Source organism: Martes martes (genome assembly GCF_963455335.1).
Source record: "Martes martes genome assembly, chromosome: 13".
Taxonomy (NCBI): Eukaryota; Metazoa; Chordata; class Mammalia; order Carnivora; family Mustelidae; genus Martes; species Martes martes.
In genome coordinates, this window is record NC_137901.1 from 83,600,788 (window position 1) to 83,621,250 (window position 20,463).

Genomic DNA, 20,463 nt, shown 5'->3' on the forward strand with positions numbered 1-20,463 from the left:
AGGGTCTGAAAAGTTTGTTAGCAAAATGAAGTGGCAAATCGAGGTGATTTAGCTAGATCTGTTTTAAAAGACTGCTTCTTTGAATAGCGCCCTAGCATTGGAAGAAGAAATCTTTATCATTTATAAGAACTGTGATAAGGAGCCATCTTGTCTCTTATTACGGCTAGCAATAGGCCTCTTAACAACCCCTGTTTTGGTTTTGACAGCCTTAAAAAAAAACCCAACTTTTTAAAAAAGATATTACTTATTCGTTTGAGAGAGAGAGAGAGCTAGCAAGAGAGAGCAGGAGCAACAGGGAGAGGGAGAAGCTGGCTCCCTGCTGAGCAAGGAGCCTGATGTGGGGCTCAATCCCAGGACTCTTGGAATCCTAACCTGAGCTGAAGGCTGACGCTGAATCAACTGAGCCACCCAGGTGCCCCCCCAAAACTTTACTTAGGAAACATCTGGGAAATTGCAAAAACAAAAATTGCATAATGGATGCCTATGTATCCTTCACAAACTTCAACAGTTTCAGCTATACTACCTACTTCTCTCCAGTATTTTGAAGTAAATCCATGACCTATCACTTGTTAACATAGCGTTATACTAGTTTCAGGTGTATGGTATAGTGAGTGATTCAGCACGTCCATACATCACCTGGTGCTCATCACAGGTGCACTCCCTAATCCCTATCACCTATTTAACCCATCCCCCCACACCCCTTCCCTCTGGTAACCATCAGTTCTTTCTTATTTTTTCCCCTTGGCTAGTTTGTTTTGTTTTTTCAATTCCACGTGGTGAAATCATGTGGTATTTGTCTTTCTCTGACTTACTTAGCTTATACTCTCCAGCTCCAAACGTGTTGTTACAAATGGCAAGATTTCATTCTTTTTTATGGCTGAAGAATATTCCATTATTTTTATATATATATATATATATACATATATATATATATATATATATACCACATTTTCTTTCTCTGTTCATCATTCAGTGAACACTTGGGTTGCTTTCTTATTTTGGCTATTGTAAATAATGCTGCTGTAAACACAGGTTTACATCAATCAATCAATCAAGTGATGTAGCCCTTCGAATTGGTATTTTTGTATTCTTTGAATAGATAACCCAGTAGTGTGATTCCTGGATTATAGGGTAGTTCTCTTTTAACTTTTTTGAAGAGCCTCTGTACTGTTTTCCACAATGGCTGCACCAGTTTGCATTCCCACCAGCAGTGCCAGAGGGTTCCTTTCTCTCCATATCTCTGCTGACACCTGTTTTCTTGGCTTGTTGATTTTAGCCATTCTGACAGGTGTGAGGTGTCCTTGTAGTTTTGATACGCATTTCCCTGATGAGTATCAGGCACCCATTCATGTGCCTATTGACCATCTGGATGTCATTTTTGGAGAGATGTCTGTTCATGTCTTCTGCCCATTCTTAAATTGGATTATTTGGGGGGGGGTGTTGAGTCTCATAAGTTCTTCGTATATGTGTTTATGTATTTTGGGTACTGATCCTTTATTGGATATGTCCTTTGCAAATACCTTCTCATATTCCATAGGTTGCCTTTTATTTATTTTTAAAGATTTTATTTATTTGGCAGAGAGAGATCACAAGTAGGCAGAGAGGCAGGCAGAGGGAGAGGGGGAAGCAGGCTCCCTGCTGAGCAGAGGCCAGATGCAGGGCTCGATCCCAGGACCCTGAGATCATACCTGAGCTGAAGGCGGAGGCTCAACCCACTGAGCCACCCAGGTGTCCCACAGATTGCGTTTTAGTTCTGTTGTTTCCTTTGTTGTACAATAGCCTTTTATTTTGATGTGTCCCGCAGTCCCAATAGTTTATTATTGCTAGAAAGAAGTTGCTGTAGCTAATGTCAGAGAACTTACTGCTTGTGTACTCTTCTGGGATTTTTAGTTTCACGTCTCACATTTAGGTCTTTAACCCATTTTGAATTTATTTTTGTGTATGGTGTAAGAGAGTGGTCCAGTTTCCTTCTTTTGTATGTTGCTGTCCAGTTTTCCTAATACCATTTGTTGAAGAGACTGTCTTTTTTCCCTTTAGATATTCTTTCCTGCTTTGTCAAAGATTAATTGACTATATAGTTGTGAGTTTATTTCTGGGTTTTCTGTTCCATTGATCTTTGTGTCTATTTTTGTGCCAGTACCATACTGTTCTGATTATTAGAGGTTTGTAGTATAATCTGAAGTCTGGAATTGGGATCTTCCAGCTTTGCTTTTCTTTTTCAAGATTGCTTTGGCTACCTGGGGACTTGTGTGGTTCCATACAAATTTTAGAATTGTTCTAGTTGTGTAAAAAATGCTGTTGGTATTTTGATAGGGATTGCATTAAATGTGTAGATTGCTTTGGTAGTGTAATCATCTTAGCAATATTTCTTCTAGCAGTCCATGAGCATGGGATGTCTTTCCATGACCTATCACTTTATCCATATATATTTCAGTATGTATCTTTTTTTTTTTTTTTAAGATTTTATTTATGGGTGTCTGGGTGGCTCAGTGGGTTAAGCCTCTGCCTTTGGCTCGGGTTATGACCTCAGGGTGCTGGGATCGAGCCCCACATCGGTTGGGCTCTCTGTTCAGTGGGGAGCCTGCTTCCCCCTCTCTCTGCCTGCCTCTCTGCCTACTTGTGATCTGTCAAATAAATGAATAAAATCTTAAAAAAAAAAAAAATTAGCAGAGGGGCGCCTGGGTGGCTCAGGGGGTTAAAGCCTCTGCCTTCGGCTCAGGTCATGATCCCAGGGTCCTGGGATCGAGCCCCGCATTGGGCTCTCTGCTCGGCAGGGAGCCTGTTTCCCCCTCTTCCCTCTGCCTGCCTCTCTGCCTAAATAATAATAATAATAATAATAATCATAAATAGATAAAATCTTTTAAAAATTAATGATTCCTTTAAATTATGCAGGCAGTGTTCACATTTCCAATTGTCTTATAATTCTAATATTTTTATTTATTTTATTTTTTAAAGATTTTATTTATTTATATGACAGATAGAGATCACAAGTAGGCAGAGGCAGGCAGAAAGAGGGAGATGAGGAAGCAGGCTCCCTGCTGAGCAGAGAGCCCGATGTGGGGCTCGATCCCAGAACCCTGGGATCATGACCCGAGCCGAAGGCAGAGGCTTTAACCCCCTGAGCCACCCAGGCGCTCCTCTGCTAATATATATATATATATACTTTTTTAAGATTTTATTTATTTATTTGACAGAGATCGCAAGTAGGCAGAGAGGCAGGGCGGGGGGGGGGGGGGGTTGGGCGCGGGGGGAACAGGTTCCCTGATGAGCAGAGAGCCCGATGCGGGGCTCGATCCCAGGACCCTGGGATCATGACCTGAGCCGAAGGCAGAGGCTTAACCCACTGAGCCACCCAAGTGCCCCCCTCTGCTAATATTTTTAAAGATTGTTTGAATCACTATCTAAATAAGACACACACACACTGATATTGACTTTTTTTTTTTTTTTAACTTTTTCCTATTTTCTTGCCCCTCCTGCCTTAAACTTTATTTGAAGAAACTTTTCTGGACCATGGTTTAATCAGATTTAGGTTTGATTTATTTTGCGGGGGCGGGGGGTAAGATTATGTCCCGGTGGGGGATGTATGTTCTTATCAGTAGGCCCATAATATCTGTTGATTTCTTATAATGTTTGCAGCTACTAAAGCTAAATGCCTATTAAATCAAGATAGCAAAATGGTAATAATTGGTCATATCTTTATTAGCTGGAATGCTTCTGTAAAGGGAGCTCTTCTTTAACTGTTTGGTTATCTAGGTGTACAGTTCATATGAGAAAGGCAGGATAAATGTTGGAATCTTTCCCTGTATTAACCACTTTTCAAAATGAGTTGGTTTGCCAACATCATCCAGTGGTGGTTTTTCTTTCTCATAATATTATAAGCTTGTGGGTTTAAGTGTATTTGTGTTTCTTTTTTCTTTCTTCTTTTTTCTTTAATGTGTTTCTGTTCATTGAAGATCTTGTTCTTATTGATAAGGCAAATTCATTGTTTCTCAAAGTACAATCTTCCAAAGATAGGTGAATGACAGATAAGCCCATGAAAGATGCTTAACACCATTAACCATCAGGGAGATGCAAATCAAAACCACATGAACTACCATTTCACACCCACTTGGATGGCTCTAATCAAAAGACAGATAATAACAAGTGTTTGCAATGATGTGGAAAACGGAAATCTTCATATCTTGCTGCTGGGAATATAAAATGGTACAGCCACTTTGGAGAACAGTTCAACAGTTCCTCCCTAGGGTGAACAGAGTTACCATATGACTCAGCAGTTTCACTGTTAGGTTTTTATCCCTTGTGATTATATACTTATGTCTGCACAAAAACTTCAATGTTCAGAGAAGCATTAGCCATAACAGCCAAAAGTGGAAACTCCAATGTCCCATCAACCAGTGAATGGGTAAATAAGATGTGGTCTATCCATAAAATGGAGTATCATTTAGCAGTGACCAGGAATGAAGGGGACAAATCCTGAAAACAATGCTACATGAAAGGGTATTCACAAAATACTCCAGATAGCAGGATTCCATTTCTGTTTGAAGTGAAGAATAGGTAACTCTGTAGAGTAGGTTACTGATGGCTTAGGGCTAAGAGATCTGGGGGAAAATGAGAGATTACTAATGGGTACAGAATTTCTTCTGAAGGTGATGGAAGCGTTCTAAAATTGTGGTAATGACCGCACAGCTCTGAATGTACTAAAATCCATTGAATTTTGCTCTTTAAGTGGATGAATTTCATGGTATGTGAATTATATTATAATAAACCTTTTATAAAATTTTTTAGAGACTACCCAGAGTTACCCAGAGAGCCTGCCTCAAATGTAGATTCCAGGGCACATCTTAGACTTCTCGAAACAGTCTTTGTAAGTGGAGCGCAAGAATCTTTTCTTTCTCTTTAAACACATCCAGGAGTTGTTGTGATTTACACTGTTTAGAATTATTATCAAAGTTCTTCGTTATGCCGTCCATCCCTGTAACTTCCTATTTTTGTGGCTTTTAGAGCAATACACTCGTCTTCTTCCACATGATAGCCCTTTAATTTTATGAAGGTTGCCCCCTCCTCCCTTGCAGGCCACGCATCCCTAGTTTCTTAACCATTCCTCATGTGACATGATTGCCAGATTAGTCAAATCACCCTCTTCTGAACTCCTACTAGTCTGCTAATGACTTCTTGAAATGAGCTACTCTGAACTGAACAGGATATTCCAGTTAGAGTTTGACCATTGCAGAATATAAATGGGATTATTATCTCCCTTGCTCCTGACAGTGGAATTCTTCTAATGCATTTTAAGATTGGATTAGCATTTTTTAAAACCGTGTTGGCTCAGACAAAGCATGTGTTTAATTCCACGCCTCCTTTACCCTATCCTCAGCACTCCTGGCTTTTATCTAGTCAGGATTTCCTTCTTTCAGGGTTATACGAAAAAATTCCCTTTCTTGGTGGTGATCTAGTCTAAAATAAGGAAACCCTAACGGTTGTTGAGCAGTTTCGGCTTTTTCAGAGAACTCCCGGAACCTGTGTTTGACCTTAGCTGTGTAAATGAGGTGGGTGTTGGCCTCATTTTTACAAAGGTAGAAATACCGACCAAGTGAGTTTAAGTAAACTACCTAAGGGGAGATTGTTACTTGCAGAGCCTGAGCTGGAACCCATTTCCCCTAACTCAGTGGTTTGATATTTGGCTGCACATTGCTTTCACTTGTGGAGTGGAAAAAAGCCTGGGTCTCATCCCTAGATATTCTGAGTTAATCTGACTGGAGTGGAGCCCACTCAGGAGTATTGTTTTAAAAAGCTTCCAAAACAGTTCAGATGTGCAGCAAGGGTTGAGAACAGCGGCGCTAGCTCATATTTTGGCATTCCCTTCTTCCACTACACATATTTTCTTCATCTGATTAAAAGGCTTTTACGTGGAAGAGGAAGAATTTTCTGTTGCTCCAGAAGGCAGATTTATAATTAGTCCAACCGAAGGAGGGTTACTCAGATGTATAGTGGGAACCAAATGTACATCCTAAGGGAATTATTCTTGGAATTAATGTATCATCTCATTTGTTAATTTATCAAATATTTATGTGCCAGACACTGTGCTAAGCTCAGGTGTTACAAAAGTGAATAAGCTATGGTTTTCCCCCTTTTAGTACTTGGTTGAAAGAGGGGACAGACTGGAAACAAACAACATAGTAGTGTGGTGTTACGCATATAAGAGTTACACCGTTTCCTTTGTTCCGTTTCTCTATTTAAAAAACCAGTGGATTTTGTTTTTTTTACTAAAATATATTTATGCTAAGGTTTGACTATATCACAGTGTGGTAATCGTTAAGTATGTGAAGTAAGCAGTTAACAAATGTTATCTCTTCAGAGGTATTTTCCTTTATTCCTAACAAATCATCAATCTATTCCTGTTGTGAAATAGCAGACACGTTTTCCCTTACAGTTTGTGGTGGATCCTCTGATAGAGATATGTGCTGGATACTGTGGAAGCACGTAGTAGCTAATTTTGGAAAGGAGAGAGAGGAAATCAGAATTTTTCAAAAGTAAGTAGCAGAGCTGAATTTTGAAAGGTAGAAGTTGGGCTGAATGGGGTGAACTTTTAAGCAACAAAACCAGGAGATGGAAAAATAGGACCCTGGTCATGAGGACATGACAAAAGATGAAAACTGGATAAGGGCAAGGTCAAGATGGAACTTTCATGCAAGAAGAATTGGGAAAGTGATTTCTTAGATATGGAATTCTCAGAAGTTTTTGTTTAACTACGCCCAACATGGGGCTTGAACTCAGGACCCAGAGATCAAGAGTCACATGCTCTACCGACTCAGCCACCCCTGCCCTGAGTCCTCACCGGTCTGACAATCCTGCCATCAATAGCAGGTGCGTGAAGATGTGGGCGAGATCACTGAGTGCTGGAGCAGGTTTTACAGGGCTGAGCCTAAGCCAAACGATCTGGAAAGCCGTCAAGGCCATTCTAGTTGAGGTACCAAACTAGCGGCTAAAACTCATGAATTAAACTGTGAAACTTAATCGTGTTGTCAGTCAAGTAAAAGACCCTTTTTAAAAATAGGAGATGTCCAAAGAGCATTCAAATGAACACCTATTTCCAGGATTGGATAAGGATATGCAGCTTCAGGGTTTAATTTAATTGATAAGTGATCCACTCTCGAATTAGGCTTTCATATTAAGAGATAGAATTCCATCCTTGCACTCACAATTCATTTACTTGGTTCACTTGAGATCTTACATTCTGTGAATTGCCATATGCAATTCAATTTGGCCATGATTGCCATCTTCATAATGTGAAAAACAGTAGGAAAATTTATAGAAGGGTTTAAAAAAATGCACTCTAACATTTGAGAGGATTTCAGTATTCTGTGGCCTTTCCTTACAAATTTTGTATTGGGTTTGCAAGTCTGGCCAGTTGATCTGCTTTGAAATAATAACCCAGGTATAAATTCCTTTTATGCTGACAGGTACATAGAATGAATTGGTTAATGTACCATAATGGGGGGCACAGTAATGTAATTCATCTGTTCGGAGCTTGAGTGATCCTGAGTATCAGTATATGTGCTGCGAGGCTGGCACAGTCCTGAGTTTTAAGTATCCTTTCATTTTGGAGAGTGAAAGGTTTTATTGTCCATTCATAGCTCCCAATATTTGTGGCCTTCCCCATCCCACCATTCAGTCTTCCCTCCTAACCAGAAATCTAATCAGCCCTGTGTTTTTTGCTGCCAAAGTGCAACAGATGGAACTCGTCAGCGGATTTAAGGACAGCATATCCTGTGGTACTGTGATGATTTTTTGTCAGCTGTCCCCCCCCTCCCCATTTTAAATATATCCACTGTGTCACCATTTGTTTGACTACCAGTTAAAGATAGCGTTTGCTTTTCAAAAGTATCCCCTGTAGTTATGATTGCTTAAATATGAACTATTTAACTTGTCATCACTGTTTTTTTCTTTTTTAAATAGAGAAAAATTCATGTTTCTATTACCACAAATACTAATGACCTTTCAAATTGAACAAGCATGTTTTACATAGTCCTACTTATAGGGCATATATAATTTTTCTGCTTTTTCTTTGGTTTTAACTTTCTTAAGTTATTGCATAATATTCCATTGTCCTATGTTTTAATTGAACACTTCCCTTCTCCTTGTCAAACAAACAATATTTTTAAAAAACAGAGACCGAGAGCACAGCATTGGGGGGACTGGGAGAGGGAGAAGCAGGCTCCCTACTGAGCAGGGAGCCTGATGCAGGACTCCATCCCAGGACCCTGAGGTCAGGACCTGAGCTGAAGGCAGACATTTAACCGACTGAGACACCCAGGCCCCCCTTCCCTTTTTATTTGTTTTAATTAAGATTTTATTTACGTAATCTCACACCCAATGTGGGGCTTGAATTTAGAGCTCCAAGATCAAGAATCACATGCTGTACCAACTGAGCCAGCCACGTGCCGCTGAACATAGCTTTTTTTTTTTTTTTTTTTTTTTAAGATTTTGTTTATTTATTTATTTTTACAGAGAGAGAGACAGCAAGAGAGGGAACACAGGCAGGGGGCAGTGGGAGAGGGAGAACAGGCTTCCAACAGACTACCCGCTGAGCAGGAAGCCTGATACAGGGCTCTATCTCAGGACCCTGGGATCAGGACCTGAGCCAAAGGCAGATGCTTAACAACTGAGCCACCCAGGGGCCCCGAACATTTCTTTTTTGGATGTTAAGATTTCTTCTGCTTTTTCCACTACAATAAAACTTCAGTACATTTATTTCTGGAAATTTTTTTTAGGTTAAATTCTTAGAAAGGGGTTACTCTATTTCAGAGGTAGGCTCTAATATATCTTTTAATTTCTTGACAATTTTAGAGACTTAAATCTCTTTTCTGAACAGTGATATAGATGAAAATTAATATTTACATTTAGGGGAATACAATAGTTCATGCCCTAATCTTTTCTATTAATTATTGGTTTAGTTAATTTCTTTATTTGTAACATTCTCTACTACTTCAAAAGCCTCTCTGTGCTTTTTCTCACTATGACAGTTACTTGAAATGCATGTTGACATTTCACGTCATGGCTGGCAGGTACATGCTCTTGTATTTTTCCACATGGAAAATGGAAAGAAATTGGCTGAAATGAGTTGATCCTCTATAACTACTCTTACGTCAAATATTGGAGTCTTGTTCAAAGCCATTTGGCTGGCAAAGAATATTTTGCCTACCTTCTGTTAGACTTTCCAGAATGATTGTTGTTGTCTTAGATTAAACTTGTGTGTCATGTATGATTTAAAAAAAAAAGAAAATTAAGGCAGCACATTACTTTGAAAGTCATTCCCTTCATTGGGTGACTTCATTATCCCTGTAGTAGTTAGTGACCCTTCCTTCTGATTAAGGATGATGGGGATCTTCCCTGCTCCTTAAATAACTTTCCCCCTTTTTAAAGTGAAAAGTATTCATTTCCTATTGACATTTTGGATTTTTTATCTTCTTTAAAAGCAGTTACTGAGAGCAGTGGTTTTTATATGAGGATCTGAGACAAATCATTTAATATTCATAAGTACCAGAATAGATCCTCCATCGCTGATGTACTAAAACTCAAAGGTATGATGTCTTTATGAAATGATTTTTGGCCATGACCTTCAAACTTAGAATTCTGAAAAACAGCAGTGTAGCGCACAGTTCTTAGTTTTCATGAGGGGTTATTCCAATGGATAATGCTGAGTAGTCTAATGGATTTCTGAAAGCATAGTGTGCCTTAGATACTGCTAAATCAATAAACATAAGTCACTTAACTGTGTATATCATATAATATTTGGTTAATTATAACTCAGATCCTTTCAGAATCCTTTTCGGAATGCCAAAATATAGCTGAAGTACTTATAAAAATAGAATCATAAGAAAAGTGCAGAAGTGTATTATAGAGTTTTTTTTCCAGCTAGTCTTAATGTTTGGAGTTAGCTCTAGATTCTGTCGTAAACATCTTTATACGAACCATGAAATACCACATTTTAGAACCACTTATCTTTAAGATTGATAATAAAAGGAAATAGGTAGGTTTAATGTTACTGAGTTGTTCTTTGATTCTTGGGTCTAATAAAAGTCTGTATTGAATTTTTTAGTAGTTGCTTCATATAAACAAAGTAGATGATCAATGTACCATAAATGTGTGGAACATGTATGTCTTTTGTATGTATTTTATATCAAAGAGTAATATTGGGTGGAAATCACAAAACCAATATTGGAAAGCTCTTAAATTCATTTTAGATGTTCATAAGTAGGAAGACAAAGTTTTATGATTTTTTTAAAATTTTAATTTTATTAGGGGGAGAGAGCATGGTGGGGGCTGGGAGAGGGGAAGCAGGCTCCCCGCTGAGCAGAGAGCCCACACTGGACTCCATCCCAGGACTGTGGGATCATGGCCCAAGCAGAAGGCAAAGGCTCAACCGACTGAGCCACCCCAGGTGCCTTTTAATTTTTTTAACAACATTAAAATCATCTCAGTCTTTAGTTATTGATTTTAATGGTAGAGGCTGGTTTTTGAGGGAAGATCCTAAAAGGAGGGGCGGAAATAAAGGCAGTCTAACTTCTTTGAATATTGATAACAGCTTTAAGGTAGATGGTTGCCCTTGAAATGTGAGGTTTTTTTTTTTTTTTGGTTTTTTTTTGGTTTTTTTTTTTAAGGAACTTGAGCTATTTTATCTGCTGCCATGTGAAAAATAAAAGGGTGATTTGTGTTTGAATCCAGTTAAAAGTTAGGAAAATACAGTTTGGTATGACTTGATGGTAAAAGACAATTAAACATTGTTCCTGTTGTATTAAAAACTAACTGAAAATGGCCCTTGTTCTTAATTTTAATACGACCTGCAATATAGCTTTACCCAGTGATACCTAGTTGAACACAGATATAGCCTAGTTGGAATTTTTTTCCTTTTGTTTAGAAATTATCATACAATTAAATAGCCCTTTTTAGGGTAAACCCCCTAAATTCATACTGTTATATAAATTTAACACACCTATAGGTTCATGATCCCACCACCACCACAATCAGGATACAGAACAACTTCTTCATTCCAAAAAACTTCTTTATACTATCATTATATTAGTCCTACACTGCCTATTCCCCTGACCTCTGACCATCACTGATCTCTTCTCTATCACTGTAGTTCTATTCTGTTTTTTCCAGAAAGCCCTGTAAATGGAATCCTACAGATGCAACCTTTTGAAATTGGCTGTTTTCCCTCAATTCAGTGCCACTGAGATTCATTGAAGTTGTGTATATCAATGGTTCTTTTCTTCTTATTGCTAAGTTGTTGTTTGAAATCTTATGGCATTTGGAAGTTTTTTCTGATCTGATAGGCTGGCACTGAAATTCGAATTACTTACTTTTTTTTTTTTTTAACATGTCCTTTTTTTAAAAAAAAATGAAGTACATTTTTTGAATTGGAATTATTTATTTATAAATAAGCCCCACACCCAACATGGGGCTTGAACTCATGACCCTGAGATCAAGTTGCCCACTCTATTGACTGAGCCAGTCAGGTGCCCCAGAATTTGTTGTTTAAACTGAACATTTTTTCAGTTCAGTGACTTGCATGTATAGCTAAGCAAGGCCGTTACTGTGTTTACATTGTTCTGGAAGTTCTTGTTTTATTGGGCTGTTTTCAAGGGCAAAGTTTGAGGTAATAAAAGTATTTTGCAGGTTTCTGAGATAAATAAAGTGATCTATAACCTTCCAAAATGTCAGTGCCAATGACGTGACAGAATTTTCTTTGCTTTTATTTCAAACCTCTTCTCACCCTGACTTTCTGGTCTACTGAGAACCAGATACCCCTGGCGCCTGATAGTCTGTTTTAATGGCTTGCTCCTAGAGTGCCCTCCTTAGCTCCTTACAACGGTCTGTTTATTTTAACCTAGTTCTATGCATATACTTTCTTCATCATAAAGTCACTTTAATTCTTTATCTTGATAGTTGGTTCTTAGGATTAAGGACTTAATGGTTTTATTCCCCTAGCAGCTGAAAATCTAGAGGCCTTCTGGTAATTGTATGTTTTGGCAAGAAAATAGTGCTTCCTTGATCAGTATGAACCGAATTAACCTATGCCATGTTACCAATTGAGATAATAGATTAACAGTAGTAAGAATGGAGTGTTCTTCAAAATCAAAGGCCAATACAATATCAATGATTTATGAGTAGGTATATTGGATTCTGAAGATAAAGTTTTGTTCTTTTCACTTACAGTCCACTTGGTAATGGGAATTAGACTTACATTATACCTCAAAAGCATTTAACAAGGACCTGTACCTCAATTTTCTAAAATTACTTGAATTAATTTCTGACTTCATACTTAACTGTTTTCATGATTTGCGCTCTTTGACCCAGGCCTGATATTACTTTTAACCGGGGCACTAGCAGAAACGCCACAGAAAAAAGTCTCCAGCAAATACCTGGGTTTTACAACACCTATTTTCATATTTGGTTCCAACTAAGATGACTTATGTGGACTATTTTTAGATCCCATCGGATATATTTGCTGCCACTGATGAAAACCATGGTGAAAAACTGTACATACCAGCGTCTTTATTGTTTCCTCCCTTTAGATTTTAACGTTTGAGACCAAGAACCCGACGGAATTAGCTGAACGTTTGCGCTCCGTCTGTGGGAATCAGAGCAATGCGTATGCCCGCCTGCTGGAGTACCGTCTGAATGCCTTGCGAGGACTGTGGAATGCCCAGCGCCAGCTGGCCTTGGAAGAACAGCACGAAAGAGAAAGTTCGGGTGACGAAGAAACACTGGCTCTGCTCAAACGCCAGGGCTTGTTGCAGCAACCCGAGCAAGCTCCCTTCACATCTCGGATGGGGCTCCTGCTGGTCTTCCCCCTTATCCAGTCCCAGAGCAGAACGGACCCCTCTCTCTGTAACATAACTGCTGAGGTGCTATTGAACTGCCTTCGCGACTGCCAGCCTTTGAGCCTGACCAAGGAGCCTGCTGACTGTCTCAATGGAATTGAAACTTTGCTGTGCTCCTGGCTAGAAGACACTTCGGACACAGGCCGACACATCCCACATAAGCAGAAGGAAAATGCTGCTGCTGCTCTGGTGGCTTTGGCGTGTGCCAGGTAAGGACCAGCAAATGGACCACCTGGTAGCCTTGTGACGGCTGCTGCTGGGGGGAGGGGTGGGGAGGGGGGTTGTGGAGTGAGAGGCGAGCCTATGTGATGGCAGTCTTAACCTCCAGTAGTCCGTCTTCATTGGCAATATTGAATTTCACAGCCTCGACGGTGCACAAGATACTTTCACCAAAACTTGGCACCAGGAGCTTGAGCTGGAGCCCAAGTTCAAGTGTTTGCTGTCTGGCATCCTGTGATAAAGCTGAAGCGACTTAAAAGGGAGAGCCAACCCTTGCCGTTATCTACTCACCCCCTTGATGATTAGTGCTTTAGGTCCAGCAGTTGGTGGAGGATGGTATATCTATATTTCTCCTCGAAGGATGGCCAGAAAATTGGTAGAGCTTTTAATTTCCTCATTTTTTCATTTTTAATATTTTCAGCAATTGAGAGTTATTACTTGGACTCCGTTATGCAGGCTTGGTCACAAATTATATTTCTGGACCATGATGCTTGCCTCCATTAATTTAACTGAAAGATCTCTCTGTCCAGATTTAAAGATTTTATTTATTCAACAGAGAGAGATGCACACACAAGCAGGGGGAGTGGATAGAGAGGGAGAAACAGGCTCCCCCACTGAGCAGGGAACCTGATGTGGGGCTCAATCCCAGGACCCTGAGACCGTGACCCAAGCTGAAGGCAGATGCTTAACTGACTGAGCCACCCTGGTGCCCCTGTATATATCCAGATTGAATAGTGTGCCATCCTTTTTGTGTAAGCAGATCTAATTGATCTAATTGTTGATCTGATATCAATAGGAAATGTTAGAGTTACTTTTCCAGGAGGGGGTCTCTGCATTCTCTTGCCCAGTAACCTGTATGTGTGAGAAAAAGGTTCACTGCCCTTGCTTTCCTCTAAGCTAGTCGTCTAGAGACCAATTAGGACCGTGGTCTGACAGATTAGTGTCATTAATTAATGTCATTAATCTGTCCTTCTCCCTTCAGAGTTCTTTCCTTTTTTTTTTTTTTCTTTTAAGCAAAGAATATGTGGAAAAATTCTTCTTGAAAGATTACAGAGTTCTTGGTTATAAGACTTCTTCCCCTATTTTTATGGTTTCAAAGTTGACCTTTAAATGGTTGACTGTCGGGGCGCCTGGGTGGCTCAGTGGGTTAAGGCCTCTGCTTTCGGCTCAGGTCATGATCTCAGGTTCCTGGGATCGAGCCCCGCGTTGGGCTCTCTGCTCGGCAGGGAGCCTGCTTCCTCCTCTCTCTCTGCCTGCCTCGCTGCCTGCTTGTGATCTCTGTCTGTCAAATAAATAAATAAAATCTTTAAATGGTTGACTGTCAAACTATTTTTAAGGCAAAATGGCACCAGGATTAATTGTCAGTTTCTTTGCCCTAAGCAAACTGTCCTAGCCTAGTTTTAGATCCCTGAAGACTGGTTGATTGTGGAAATCCTGACAGGACCTTAATTCTGGAGACATTACTGGGTAGCACTGAATTAAGTTTTCCTGGAAAGGCTTTATATTAGATTGGTAGCTTGTATTTGTGGAAGACCATTTTAGACCCTAAATAAACTTGTTACTAATACAAAAATCCCGTTTTGGGGGGGCATCTGGGTGGCTCAGTCAATTGGGCATCCAACTCTTGATTTTGGCTCAGATCATGGTCTCATGGTTGTGCGATTGAGCCCCTTGTCAGGCTCCGTGCTCAGTAGGGAGTCTGCTTAAGAGTTTCTCTCTCCCTCTCCCCCTCTCTTGCCTCCCGCAATACATGTGTGTGTGTTTACTCTCTCAAATAGATAAATAAATCTTTATTTGTATTTACTCTTTAAAAGATTTTATTTGACAGAGCTCAAGAGAACACAAGCAGGGGGAGTGGCAGAGGGAGAGGAAGAAACAGGCTCCCTCCTGAGCAGGGAGCCTGATACGGGGCTTGATCCCAGGACTCTGGGATCATGATGCTTAACTGACTGAACCACCCAGGTGCCCCTAAATCTTTTTTAAAAATCCCATTTTGAGAAAATTTAAAAACCTTTTTTTTATATTTAGAGAGCGAGCCCATGAGCAAAGGGAGGGACAAAGGGAGAGGGAAACTCTCAAGCAGACTCTTTGCTGAGCTCGGAGCCCAACATGGGGCTCAATCCCATAACCCCAAGATCATGATCTGAGCCAAAGTCAAGAATCAGGCACTTAGCCAACTGAACCACCCAGGCCCCCGAAATTTTGCTTTTAAATAGAATTCTTTAGATAGACTTGTAGTGTTAGGAATAATCATCAACTTAGTTTTAAACATTTTTATTTATTGAACATGGAATCAAACTTTATTGTGCCCACATTCAATCTAATGGTTACTGAAACTGTTTCATGTGCTTGAGATTCCAAATTCCATTCAGAAATGTTGAAATGAATGTTTTTATTTTCTTCTTGGTGTTTTTTGTTTTGTGTTTAAAGATGATTCCTATACTGCTAATATTGTCACCTCATTCTGGACTTTCTTTACATCAGAAGCCTTCACCTTTTCAGTTGGTCATCTACTTTAATGAAGTTATTTGGGACATATTATTGAACATTTGAGACTGATGCTTTCAAAGACAACATTTTCAAAATTATTTTGAATGTTTACTTGTTCAATTTATTAAGTAACTTTGCCAGGAACCTTGCTGATTCTTAGGAATATAGTGATTAGTGGTTTCATACTTTGCAGTTGAATGGACTCGGAGTGATTCATTTTGTAAATAATTATTGCTCATTTACATTGTGCAAGGTACTCTTATAGGCACTGGGGATACAACAGTGAGCAAGATGGTTGGTCCCTCAATTGCAAAGTTGACCTGAATCAGATAACTTCAGGGGGCTTTTCATTTACAAGAACACATGCCAGGATCTTTTGATAGAGAATGATGAGGGGGGTGGGGCGAGACAGCATTAGCTAGAGATACCAGGGACGGCCTTACTGAAGAGGTGCCCAATGAACAGAGGCCAGGTTGAAGAGAACGAACCAACCAGACATCAAAAAGCCAGTGATGGTGTGTTCTGGTCAAGAAATAAGTGGCACAACCCTGATGTTCTTTTTGTGCTTGGGGTGGCTGAGGGGGCCAGCGCAGTAACCCGGGAGCTGGAATGCAGTGGGAGAGAGAAGGGGCAGGAGAGGAGCTTGGCAGGGCTCGGGTCATTGTAGGGGCTTAGGAGCCGTGGAACGAGTTTGAATTTTATTCTGAAAGTGTGATTCAGTCTGGCAGGTAGTAATACCTTTACAGTTGGTTTAATGGTCCCAAGTGTTCCGGTGTGCTTTCCCCCTCTATTTTAACCTCCCTGCATGCCACAGAGATACCACTGTTGGACAGATGAAGAAGCAAAATCCATAGGAATTAGGTGACAGGGTTGAGATGGTGCAGCTGGTGAGTGGCCTGAATCCCAACTTGAGCTTTTAGACCCTGTCTGCTGCCTTCCTGCCTTATGTTGTTCTTTGGTTTTGATTCTATGAGCACCAGGGGTAGTGAAAGGGGCAATTAAGAGGACCTCAAGCCTACTCAGTCCAGTGTCGGGTGTTCCATTTCTTCTGGGGTTGAGGCATATGATACCTAGCAATTAAAGCCTTGGCTGAGAGAATAAGGCAGCGATCCGAAGTCGGCCTATCTGATACAGGCGGTCATCTAGTTCAGGAAATGTTCTGTGGTGATTTATACTTGGGATCTGGCCAGGTAAGTCCTGTGCATCTTAAAAGCGCCTTCTTTTAGATCCCGTTGACCATATTCTAGATTTCCCCGAATCTTGAGCTTTGGGAACCAAAAGGAAATTGGGTAGTGGTGAGCTCGGCAAGCATCATAGTCACGTACTTCACAGCAAGGGAAGCAGAAGGAACACCCCGCTAAGCACAAAATACTTACTTCAGGGGCTCCTCACCGGCTTAGTCGGTAAAGTGTGTGACTCTTGGTCTCAGGCTCATGAGTTTGAGCCCCACATTCAGGTAGACTTAATACAAAATATATATATTATTTGAACGTATTCCTTTGCAGTCATATTTCATGTGATGGAGTTTAGGGAGATGTTATGTGAAATGGATGAACTTAAGGGTGCCTGGGTGGCTTAGTCAGTTAGGCATCTGCCTTCAGCTCGGTTCATGATCTCTGGGTCCTGGGATCAGGCTCCATGTCAGGCTTCCTGCTCAGTAGGGAATCTGCTTCTCTCTCTTTCAAAATCTTAAAAAAAAAAAAAAAAAAAAAATATGAACTTAAAGATATTTAAAAATGAAGGCTGGAGGGGCACCTGGGTGGCTCAGTGGGTTAAAGCCTCTGCCTTCGGCTCAGGTCATGATCCTAGGGTCCTGGGATCGAGCCCCACATCGGGCTCTCTGCTCAGCAGGGAGCCTGCTTCCTCTCCCCCCCCCCCCCGCCTGCCTCTCTGCCTATTTGTGATCTCTGTCTGTCAAATAAATAAATAAATAAAATCTTAAAAAAAAAAAAAAGAAGGCTGGAAACACTGTCAGACTTTAAGTATAACCCACTTCTATAAAACCTCTCCTCTAGATTAGAGAAGGACTTCATGAAATGGTACTGAAGCATAATAGCCACGTGTTTTTTGTGTTTGAGCCTTAGGTTTTGAACCTTTATTTTGGGAGAAAATTATTTACCTTTACAAATGCAGGGAGAACATCCTAATTGGCATAATTGGTGCTGCTCACGAAGTAACTCTTTGTGAGAGCCAGTGGTAATCTGTAAAAATCCAGTATATTTGGAACAATAGGTCTTCTGATTGGTGGAGGCGGATAGATCTCTTTTGGAGCACTGTCTTGTGGTTAATAAAATAAACCTTGTTGTTTGGCTTTTCAGTTTTGATGATTTTCTGTTCCCTCCTTTTATTCTTAGGGGATCGTTGAAAACTTTTGTTCATACGGTCCATCTGTTACAGAAACAAACTGATCTGGGGTCCCTGCCCGTAGCCGATGTACTGTATAGGTAAGCTATCACTTTGGTTCCTTATCCACACCCCCCCCCAAGGGAGATCTGTGCATAAAGACTTTCAATAGTTAAATTGCTAAACTTACCAATGAGTGATTCATATTCGTCTTACTAATTTTGTGTTCTTCCTTCTTTGAAAGTGTTCCTAGAGTATACTAATTCTCATTTTTTATTTTGTAGGTTTTTAAAAAAATGTAATAGCTTATAATGAATTATTGTAGATTTTAAGGTATGTTAAGGTATAAAGGAGAAACTAAAAATCATTCATAATCTCATTATCAGAAGATAACCACTCCTAATGTTTTGATATGTGCCTCCTAAATTGATACCCTACCCCATCCCACGTGTATATAAAACCTATACATTTTAGACATAGCTGTACTTTTATTATGACATTCCTGTAAGCATGGCTTTATAATTTTTAAATTTAAGAATGTGAATATTTATTCCAGATGCAGATTTGCATAAACCTGTTTTAGTTGTCTGATCTGTAAGATGACTTTCATTTTCTCGCTGAAATGGATGGTCTCTGTGTCTTTGATTCTCCCGTCTGCTCATTTTTAGGCTGTTGCTTTTGGAAGGGGGGCCTGGATCCCCATCCTGTTTGCTCGGTGGCAAACACATAGTATCATGGGGGTATGAAGACATGTTGCCTGCACCAGATAGCAACACTGGCTCCAGTTCTGAAAATAAAGGTAATGTAGGGGTTTTTGCTCCTGTGATTGAATTGAAGACGTGAAAAGAGTGGTTTTTAGATCATTGTGGCAACTGATTTAGATAAAACTGTGTTCCTTTTAAATAAAAGCTCTAGGTTCCTATACAGTATGTTCTTTGTCTGCTTTATCAGTAAAAGTGTAAAAGCTGATACTCAGTGAGGTAAGAAAATGGATAGGTTCTGCTATCGCAAGGAAAAGGTATCATCCATATACTTTAGCCAAGGAGGCATGAATTACTTAAGTTGACTCCTGGGTATTTGTGTTTGAGCCTGGGAGCCTCAGGTTGAATTTTTCTATCTGTAAACAAAATCTCAGGTCTTGCTGCCTGAGCCTGATGCTGTTTCCCTTAGTGATGTATTAGGAGTGTTTTGATAAACCCTCCCACCCTAAAAACAAACAAAAAAAAAAGATTGTTCAAAGGAGCATGAATCAAGTATTCCCATGATCTGGATTAAAATGTTTTTACATTTTCATGAGTATCCCATACCAGTTCATTCTGATTTCCGTGAAAACGGCAGCAGCCCTCTTAATTGCCCTTCACTTGCCTGACCTGTGGGATGGGGGAGGCCTCTCCATTTTGCGTGGCGGATGTACCGAGTAGTGCCACTAACTGATGAAATAGGAATTTAAAATACCCCAGGAAATTGTTTCTACAACATTCAGTTTTCTTATGGAAAGACTCAAAGTGAATCTCTTAAGAAATTGACGTTAATTATGTATGGGATTCAGAGCCTCCTCTGCCCACCCTTCCATTTAGAACTGTTGATGGGGGCAGACTTCTGGGGCAACCAGAAGGGCATGGGGTGCAGTCTAAGCAGCTGACCACCTGTGCACCCTTTATCCTGGGGCCTGTGTCTGCTGTGTCCACTGTTGTAACAAATAGTCACATGAGCTAGTAGGAGGAACTGGTGAGACTTTTTGGATATGACACAACTAGAGTCCATGGGAGAAGCAAAAAAAACCTGCAACTGTAATACCCAAGAAGTTCTTAAACATCATAGGCCGAAAGTGACATCTTCAAACAAAATCAGAATCCCTTTGTTTTCTCCTTTTTACTTCAATATCTCCCTCATAGTAGCTTCTTACTGAGGACGATGGTGTTGAGCTTATCTCCTTGTTTTTCACTGTCTTGTACTTTAGTTTTGCTTCCACCTAGAGAGTCTTTTTCTTTTCTTTTTTTTTCTTTTTAAGATTTTATTTATTTGACAGAAGAGAGCAAGAGAGCGCACAAGCAGGGGGAGGGGTAGAGGGAGAAGCAGGCTCCCCACTGAGCAGAGAGCCCCATGCAGGGCTTGATCCCAGGGACTCTGGGATCATGATCTGAGCCGAAGGCAGACGCCTAACCACTGAGCCACCCAGGCACCCTGAGAATATTTTTCTTATTTTTAAAAAGTAATCTTATTTTTAATATGGAAACATTTGACAGATACAGAAGTTGAGTGAATGCTTTAGTCAACTCTACATACTGGTCACTCAGCTTCAACAAGTATCAAGTCGGGGCCAATCTTGTTTAATCTGTCACTTTGACTCCCACCCCTTGTCAGACTTCTCAGAAGGCCTTGAGCCTCAGTCTAAAGAAGGGTGGATAAATGGATATTTATGTTGCAAGTTAAAATATTTGAGGGAAATTAATATTTTAGAAATGATTACTCACAACTACCGATTGCTCAAAAAACCGTTAAAGTTCCAGTGGTCTTGGATTAG

General features: G+C 40.2%; 1 protein-coding gene across 3 annotated transcripts in view; it reads left to right on the forward strand.

The window, feature by feature from the left end:
* The window catches only part of HECTD4 (HECT domain E3 ubiquitin protein ligase 4), a 177,505-nt gene that overhangs the window by 38,578 nt on the left and 118,464 nt on the right, over positions 1-20,463 (forward strand). For all 3 annotated transcript variants that reach the window (XM_080821201.1, XM_080821202.1, XM_080821203.1), the window contains exons 2-4: positions 12,579-13,096; positions 17,951-18,040; positions 18,608-18,738. In XM_080821201.1, coding sequence (XP_080677327.1) covers positions 12,579-13,096; positions 17,951-18,040; positions 18,608-18,738 — 739 coding nt within the window. The remainder of the gene's footprint in view (positions 1-12,578; positions 13,097-17,950; positions 18,041-18,607; positions 18,739-20,463) is intronic.